The 8,162-nt window shown below is 49.1% G+C and overlaps 4 protein-coding genes across 4 annotated transcripts; 1 reads left to right on the top strand and 3 right to left on the bottom strand.

The window, feature by feature from the left end:
• Positions 1-449: 449 nt before the first annotated feature.
• Positions 450-2,369, bottom strand: EDB91DRAFT_369145 (uncharacterized protein). The gene is made up of 3 exons (XM_041327025.1): positions 1,011-2,369; positions 860-960; positions 450-804 (listed from the first exon to the last, which is right to left on the bottom strand). Exons 1-3 carry the CDS (start codon positions 2,263-2,265, stop codon positions 601-603), a joined length of 1,560 nt encoding a protein of 519 aa, XP_041176937.1. The 5' UTR covers positions 2,266-2,369; the 3' UTR covers positions 450-600.
• EDB91DRAFT_1133953 (uncharacterized protein) lies at positions 2,065-2,714 on the bottom strand (the record flags this gene model as incomplete). Its single annotated transcript, XM_041318751.1, has 2 exons — positions 2,065-2,546; positions 2,574-2,714. Coding segments are annotated over 2 exons (300 nt in total), but the record flags the coding sequence as incomplete, so codon positions are not given.
• A 111-nt stretch (positions 2,715-2,825) lies between these two features.
• Positions 2,826-3,357, top strand: EDB91DRAFT_1248586 (uncharacterized protein; the record flags this gene model as incomplete). Its single annotated transcript, XM_041322958.1, has 2 exons — positions 2,826-2,865; positions 2,921-3,357. The coding sequence occupies 2 exons, from the start codon at positions 2,826-2,828 to the stop codon at positions 3,355-3,357; spliced, it is 477 nt and encodes a 158-aa protein (XP_041176935.1).
• Positions 3,358-4,220: 863 nt separating this feature from the next.
• EDB91DRAFT_369116 (uncharacterized protein) lies at positions 4,221-6,371 on the bottom strand. Its single transcript, XM_041327024.1, has 3 exons — positions 4,987-6,371; positions 4,838-4,926; positions 4,221-4,778 (listed from the first exon to the last, which is right to left on the bottom strand). The coding sequence occupies exons 1-3, from the start codon at positions 6,281-6,283 to the stop codon at positions 4,575-4,577; spliced, it is 1,590 nt and encodes a 529-aa protein (XP_041176934.1). The 5' UTR covers positions 6,284-6,371; the 3' UTR covers positions 4,221-4,574.
• Positions 6,372-8,162: the final 1,791 nt, after the last annotated feature.

Below are 8,162 nucleotides of genomic sequence, written 5' to 3'. Positions count from 1 at the left end.
GTCAGTGGTAAGGGAATTAATATGTCAGTGAATTTTGCAGTGCTGACCGTTCTCGGAAGCTCAATGAAGTTGTCCCAGTGCTGTGAAGCCTACATTCCGAAGATAATTGTTATTCAGTGTGTGAAACCATAGAGTCCAATAACTTTATACTATGTAGCTTGTGTAGCAAAAGAAATTCAAGTCCCAAGTGAAGATGACAATGCGAATCTGCTAATCCGAGGTCGAGTAGAACAGTCCAAAGTATACAAAACCACAACGACTGGAAAGCGTGACCAGGGGCAATATGATATGACAACATACCGAGCTATGTGAAATGCGCAGACAGGATGAAAATCACAAAAGTCTCGTTCGACGGCGTGGCTGGCCGTGTGCACTGTCAATACAATGAGTGCATCGACAGCCCTCCCGATATGCACTTGGCTCCTATCTAGATCTGTCGACAAAGACAATTCCATAAATTTCTTTTCAAACACGGGGGTTCTCACAAGACAGGTGCGGGAGAGTCGATGTCGGAACCAGCATACACGCAGTCCATGTTCACATCCGGCAGCGGATGATCGCTCGTCCCTATTTAAAATGTTTAATGCATCATCCTCATCACTATACAAGTACCCTACCAGCATGACAATATGGGATTCCGTCCTCCTTGTGGCCCCACCACATCACTGGCGACCACTCGTCCACGAGGTTGGCGAGCGTCTGGAGGTGCCCGTATGTGGCCGGCTGGGGACCGCGCGGTCGACGCAGTGCGACGAGAGTGAAAAAAATAGCAAATATAAAGAGCGCTATACATAAGTTCCAGATCTGCACGAGTGTGTGAGGATGCTGTAGCTGCTGTACTTGGACAATAAATGCGAACCTGGGTGGAATACATGGATATCCCAAATTCTACAACTGTACTGCCATACGAGGCATTGGTTGTCCACCCATCGAAACCCAATGCAAGGCCGAACATCCAATCTGTATCGTTAAGGATATTGTTCAAGAAAACCTAGACACGAATGACTCACGTAGTATAGGTTTCACGGCGAAAATAACAAGACCGAGCGGATTAGCGAAAGCCAACTTCAGTGGACTCGTCGCTGCTTGAAGTCCTTTCCTGCTCGTAGCGCGTCGCCATTGTCTTTCATTTTGAATGACATTCGCAATGAGCTCAGAGCAATGCAGCCCAAGTGTCAGTGGTCCCTGTATAACCGCGATGTTGATAAGGGACCACAGGCCCCACTGAAAACCGATCCTTTCGGACATGTAAACAACTGTATAATTGCCATCGGGAAGGAACGTCCACTGCATGGGGACTGGGGGGTCGATTATTATCGGGCGACACGTTATGAGTGCTGCCCACAAAGCACATGCTACAACGAGCCCCCAAAGAGAAATGACAACTTTCCGGATGCTAGGGTGAGCAAGCCACGCGGAAAGCTGTGACTCTGACGGCTTCGCTGGACCTCCATACACGTCGGACACACCGCGCATGCACCGGAAAGAAACCGGGGTCAATTGTGTGTGGTGAATCAGAGCGGGGGTTAAGTCGAAAGGTGATGAGCTCCACGTCAATATTTTGACAGCCCGCACCCCTGACAATGCAATTACGACCTGCAAAAAAAGTGCGACGCCCAACAGGAGGAGAGGCAACCCTGCAATGGCAGTAAGCCATGTTCTTGAAGTGGATTTGAAGTCGTTATATAGGACAACGGAGGCTGAGCTGTAGGATAAAATGAGGAGGACAGCCATGATGCCGTTAAGCAGGGCACCATTAGGGTTTCTCCATCCACGAGCTGCGGTCAGAAGGCGCAGATTGGTGTTGAAACGAAGCCGAGACTCTAAGGCTAGCGCAGAACGCAACGAGATGCTGTGTACGAAGCCTGTAGACTCGGTGCATATCATGACCAGTGAGTTCAATGTGAACGTCTGCATTTCCTTTGACAGGCGACTGTCTTCTTCAAACAAGGGAATCGCCCCACAAACTCCGCGATTTGCCATAATGACAATCCCTGTGGTGATGCAACAGCAGCTGATGACAGTCGAGAAAGCCACTCCGACAAAGGCATATCTGCGACTTGTCAAACTACGGTCGTAGAAATCGGTTCCAGTCCCAGCAGTGGACTTCACACTAGACATTATCAAGTCGAAGTCATCCTGGCGATTCGGGAGTGCATCATAGGGAAGAAGACTGGATGGATGCCAATTGTGTTCTGTTGGCTTGGAAGAAGCTGCCATGACGGAGGGGAGAGGATAGTTACTAGATGACCAACTTGTCATCATGATGGACGCGGATTATAACATTTCGCTAAGATGACCACAGCCTCGAGGTGGCAATGATACGGTTACTGGGATGCCTTTCTGGAACGCCATAAGCAGTCGATTTTGCCAGAATCATCGCAATATTAATGTGGCGGTAATTGCACTAGCATTGCGTGAAACTGGACCACGGATCTACGTAGATACTCATCTCGCCCGCAATCTACAGACGGATTGGAAAATGAGGTAGGGGATCGAAGAAAACGGGATAGTGATACAAAAACGACGGTCAAGTCAATTGAGGACTATGCTCGACTTTTAAACCGTGACACAATTTCATATGGGCCTTCAAGAGAGAAAAGGGTGTAGAGAAGTCGTGTGAATGGCCCATAGAAGACGAGTTCATCGCCGCTATGATCGTTCGCGATAGTAGAATTAAAAGATTGATGTATGGGGCATAGGCCATGCACGAGCTCGAGTGCCTTTTGTCATGACAGTAGTAGTTGATTGTGTCTATTTGGTCACTAAGTAAAGATAAGTTAGGAGTCTACTGGGTTGTCTTCTTCAATAATGGCAGAATTTCCATGGCCCAAGTACATTCATCAATCCTTCTGGCCGTGACGAGTCCGTTTTCTATGGTCCATTCACACGACTTCTCTTGACCCTTTTCTCTCTTAAGAGCCATATGAAATCGTACCACAGTTCAAAAGGGCACCCTTGTACCACTCCCAGGAGAGCCTCGACATCATCGCTCTTGTAGTGGAGGTCAAGCATCGTCCTGTTTTCTTCATGGAGATTCAACCTCCTGCCTCATTTATCTACGACTCTAGACGTGAAGAAGCCGATGAACAAATGAGAAAATATTTTATGGATTTCGCGGGCAACCCAGCCATTCCTATCCTTCACGGCGTCAGTGCGTTTGGCACTCGGCTTTCCTTTTATGAATGTGATTCAGCCACCCGTATCTTCCAACCAGAGCTTATTGAAGCTCACCCTCCTATTCTTGCCGACGTGGCACCCATCACTCGTTGGAACTGCGATGTTCTCCAATGGGAGGGTGTGAATCGCTTGATGGATGTTGTTAATAAGGTCAAGGAGATGTGTGCTCGGCTTTGAGGGTAGGTTTGATGCACACATTATTCATTCTTAAACCCTGTCATTGACATACAATTTCTAGCATCCCTTTCTACTCGGTTGCCACATGTGCACGATCTGTTGAAGGTTACAGGAATCGACAATGCATTCAAGCTGTCTGTGACCTACACTGTTCCCCAGGGTATGACTATGCTCACTTAGTATTTTCTCACTGCTTCTCTAACCACACCTTGTTTAAAGAAGCTTTGACTCGATTGACAATCTGGACAAACTCGGTCTTCTGATCACCGTCTGTTTTCATGATGACATGACAACACGTCGAGGAAGTGCCGATCGGTGGTATGACAATGCTGACCAACTCCCTTAGCGCCTCATCGATAACGAACCCCCTACCGAACGACGACTACTCTTCACACGTGCTCGATCTGGCGCTCTCCGCGTTGTGCACCTATTTCTTGCACCTATTTCTTGTTAGTGCGTTTTTCTGTAATGTTGTGCGTATTTTATGCGTAAGTGCGATGTTTCGACGAATCAAAGTCCTGGGGGACGGGGGGAGACACTTGAGGCTCACTACGCCTACCTTCTAATTCTGCGGTAAAGGAGTCACGCTTTAACCGCGCGGGTAGAAGATACGCGTACCGAGCTCTCAGTTTCAAGCGTCATGCTTTTAGCGAGGGAGACATGCATAGTTTTCAATGACACTTGGTTCCAGGTTTCCCCATCATGCTTATCGTGCTGAGGGAAGACATAGTGTTCAAGAAGGATTCGTTTCACCTGAGTCTCGAAGGGGAGAGTCGAGGTATTTCGTGAAACTGCAGTTCAGATGCCATGTTGCCTCGTACTAACTTCTGTAGTAAGAGAAGTCGAGTATCATGTGAAGAAGACACAGTGAACATCTGGATCAATGTCTATATCGTGTGTAAATAATACTGTCCAAGAGTACGGTGTTCACTTCCAGGTAGGTCAGTCGTACAAATCGACACAGCTAGAAAGATGATACGACACATCCCGAGCTACCTGCGACGAGGCAGACAGCCTCGTTCGAGCTGTGCGCAGCGCGCGCCGTTACTGACTAGGTACCATATCAGCCCGAGTCGACAAAGATGAATTTGTTTTTCAAGGGCGGGGATTTCGTGGAGACCTGACACCAGAACCAGCATAAACACACTCCATCTTCACACCCGGCAGCGGGTGATCGCTCGTCCCTGTGTAAACGCGTAAATGCAGCATCCTCGTGCTCATACAAGTACCCTACCGGCGTGACAATAAGGGATTCCGTCCTCCTTGTGACCCCACCACATCACAGGCGACCACTCGTCTACGAGGTTGGCGAGTGTCTGGAGGTGACCGTATGCGGCCGGCTGGGAGCCACGCGGTCGGTGCAGTGCGATGAGAGTGAAGAAACAGGCGAATATAGACAGCGCTATACATAAGTTCCATATCTGCACGAGTGTGAGCATTGGGGATGGTGTAGCGGCTATCATGGACAGTATTTGCGAACCTGCGCTGTACCCATGGTTACCCAGAGGCCCTTGACTGACCTGAAATCGGCTGAGGGAGACGAAATGAAAGAAAGCCCAAACATCCAGTCTATATTGTTGATAATCGTGTTAGATAGTACATATAAAAAAGTAGACGCGAATGACTCACGCAGAAAAGGTTTCGCCAAGAAAAGTACAAGACAGCACGGATCAGTTAAAACAACCTTCAGCGGGTTCGTCGCCGTTCTGAGTCCTTTCCTTCTGGTAGCGCATCTCCACTGTCTTTCATCTCGAATGACATTCGCGATGAGCTCGGAGTAATGCAACCCAAGTGTCAACGGTCCCTGGACAACTGCCATCTGAACATAGACCAGAATCCACCCCTGAACGTTGCCACCCGGGACGGCATACGTGACGTAATTAGACTGCGCGCCGAGGAAGAATGACCATGATTGTAGGGTTAGCGCAGGGGTGTTGGAGTACTCGTTGCCGTTATACTTGTGCCAGATGAACATAACGAGCGCGGCCCATCCAGCGCATGCTACGACGATCCCCCAAAGGGAAATGATAACTTTGCGGATGCTAGGATGAGCACGCCACGCAGAGGGCTGTGTCTCTGAGGGCTTCCCAGGACCTTCATCCACGTTCAGGTCTGACACGCCACGCACGCATCGGAAAGGAACTGGGGTCAATTGGGTTTGATGAACCAAAGCGGCGGTCAAGTCGAAAGGCGAGGAGCTCCACGTTGATATTTTGGCAGCCCGCAACCCTGACAATGCAATCACCACCTGGAGAAGAAGTGTGAGGCCCAACATGAGTAGAGGCAACCCAGTGATGGTAACATATTCTTCGAAGTAATCGCCTCCGAATTCAAGTCCTGAAGTAAATGTCACTTCCGTGTCGAAACACAAGACAAGTGAGGATGAGCTGTAGGATATAATGAGGAGGATTGACATGATGCCATTGAGCAGGGCACCATTGGGGTTGCTCCATCCACGAGCCGCGGCGAGAAGCCGCAGATTAGTGTTGAAACGAAGCCGAGACTCTGATGCTAGCGCAGAGCGCAATGAGATGCCGTGTACAAAGCCTATGGACTCGGTGCATAGTGTGACGATTAAGTTTAGTGTTAGGGCCAGTATCTCTCTCTGGTGGAACAATCGAGTCGTGTTGTTGCTCGGGCTGCTCAGTGCCATTATATTGGTTACTCCCCAGACTCCGTGATTGGCTAAAGTGACCGTGCCAGCAGTGATGCAACAGCAGCTGATGACACCCGTACACATCACACCAACAACAGCATATCTGCGAGTTGTCAGACCGCGGTCGTAGAAATCGGTGCTAGCCCCCGCAGCGGGCTTCGGGTCGACTATTATCGATTCAGAGTCATCTTGGCGATTCGGGAGTGTGTCGTATGCAAGAAGACCGTATGGATACCAATTTCCTTCTCTCGGTTTGGAAGAAGCTGCCATAAGAGAGGCTGAGAATGGAGGGACAGCACATTAATGGTCGCGCAGGTTAAGTACGTAGGATCTTTGGCCGAAAATAAGCCTTGTTGGACCATCTGAGTACCTTGACGAGTATGTATGATAGAAAGGCGGTGGCTGGAGCGGGCGTTTCGGTATCCTGTGCATCGTGCGATCACCTTGTCAGTGGTCACTCATTGCGGTGTCGGACAAGTCGGACAGCCGGGAGTTTCGCAGCTTCGTAAGCTGAGGCGAATGCTTGGGGTCAATGTCAGATTTCTTGCGCGCCGTGAAATGCCGCAAGAAATGCAACAAGAATAAGGCCGCTCGAAAACCTATCGGAAACGTTATAAGAAGTCGGATATGCCTGGGGGTGTGAACCATCGGAATATTGCACTAAAATAGACCACGCAAGCATAGACCTGTGCACATGTGATTTCTGAGATGCTTACCTTTGTGCGAATGAAAAGTCAGTTGATGCGACCGAGGCGTGATAGCATCAGTTCTCTTGAGGCAAGCGTCCATGACACCCTATGAATAGGTCAAGCTGACTGTTTTTGCTTTGTATCCACGTGATAACTGCGGCCGATCACTTGTTCTCGCCAATGCATGCGCGTAGACATAAGGTCTACTGCTCGTTGAGAAAGGAGAAAGCTCACATGCACGGTAGATATCACCGCTATCACCCTGGTGCCCCAGCAATTTGTGTCAAATCAGTCGTCTACCAATTATGCAACTTGCCGGATTCAGATACTTGTGGGCCTTGGCTGGCGTAATGACACTCAGTGAATGCTGCTGCCAAGAATGCGACGATGGCCACCAAAATCCTTTTTTTCGACTCTGACGTCAAACATGATCAATGGAACTATGAGCGGCGTGTAGACATTGAGATGAAGGCCCCATCAAACAGTGTCTTGCCGTTCGCACATATTTACCATCTGTTGTGTTCGTCAACGCTTGTTCAGATAATTGGACGATTTGAAAACTCACGTAGGACAGGTTTCACGTTCGCGACTAACAGCACTCAACGGTGAGCTCCCAAGGACGGCCAGTACAAAATTCTCCAACATGTTCATCTCCTTATCGCTCATTTTCCTCCACACCCATAGCATCAAAGTAGCCTATGGACCAGATCCATCTTGCGCCCACTGGAAGAGCGTACCGCACCGAGGAGTTCACTAAGGGGTTTCATTTGCAACATGCATGTGCAATGGTAGCCACTGTCAGATCTTGCAGACACTCTGGTGTGCAACCCAGATGGGGAGTTAATGAGTGAGGGGACGGGACCGACGGTGGTTGCTAACGTGGGGAAGTTGAGTGCGTGCAAGCCAAGCGAGCACTTGTATCAGTTGTGTCAAAGGGAAACGAGCTACAGGTAGACATTAGGGTCAAACTTGCTCACTTTCTCGTGGCTGGACTTCTACGCCGGCAGGTCTTTGGAGGTTCGTTTTCTTGATGTGGTACTTTTCCTCCAGGTTCTCATCGCCCTGGCTGTATTGCGCTTGGGCCACGGTGAGGAATGAATAGACGCATGTTAGAATCGAAATGCAAAGGTGACTCCATGGCAAGGGCTCGAAGAGAACCGAAGGGCTTTTGAATCTGCGTAACCTGTAACCGTCAAAGGCAGAACCAGTATTAAATGTAAGTGCGTTAAGTACCTGCGCGCACAAAATATTGAGAAGAACTGCGATTCCGAACCCTACTCTTATATATGTACTGGTAATCCGCCCTGAATCGATCGTAAGAATACACGCCGCAGCAGCGCAGTTGTCTTTGAAGTCTGCAGGTCCTTCTTCGAAGTATCAATCTACTAGTAGACATGGTTGGTTGGTTTTTGATAAGATTAAGATAACGATTTTAGGCGCTTGGACCAATCTTGGACTCT

Source organism: Suillus paluster, assembly GCF_016628075.1.
Source record: "Suillus paluster strain FC165 chromosome Unknown EDB91scaffold_27, whole genome shotgun sequence".
Taxonomy (NCBI): Eukaryota; Fungi; Basidiomycota; class Agaricomycetes; order Boletales; family Suillaceae; genus Suillus; species Suillus paluster.
The sequence above is the reverse complement of the archived record's forward strand: the minus strand, read 5'-3'. Positions and strand labels throughout refer to the sequence as shown.

What these genes read in the sequence shown, in the direction of transcription:
- EDB91DRAFT_369116 (XM_041327024.1), bottom strand. Translation starts at nt 6,283, where the DNA reads ATGGCAGCTTCTTCCAAACCGAGAGAAGGAAATTGGTATCCATACGGT. An exon ending in CTTGGCGAAACCTTTTCTGC is followed by an intron (nt 4,927 to 4,986) that starts GTGAGTCATTCG and finishes TCAACAATATAG; the next exon opens with ACTGGATGTTTGGGCTTTCT. An exon ending in TAACCATGGGTACAGCGCAG is followed by an intron (nt 4,779 to 4,837) that starts GTTCGCAAATAC and finishes ACACTCGTGCAG; the next exon opens with ATATGGAACTTATGTATAGC.
- EDB91DRAFT_369145 (XM_041327025.1), bottom strand. Translation starts at nt 2,265, where the DNA reads ATGATGACAAGTTGGTCATCTAGTAACTATCCTCTCCCCTCCGTCATG. An exon ending in CGCCGTGAAACCTATACTAC is followed by an intron (nt 961 to 1,010) that starts GTGAGTCATTCG and finishes TTAACGATACAG; the next exon opens with ATTGGATGTTCGGCCTTGCA. An exon ending in TATCCATGTATTCCACCCAG is followed by an intron (nt 805 to 859) that starts GTTCGCATTTAT and finishes ACACTCGTGCAG; the next exon opens with ATCTGGAACTTATGTATAGC.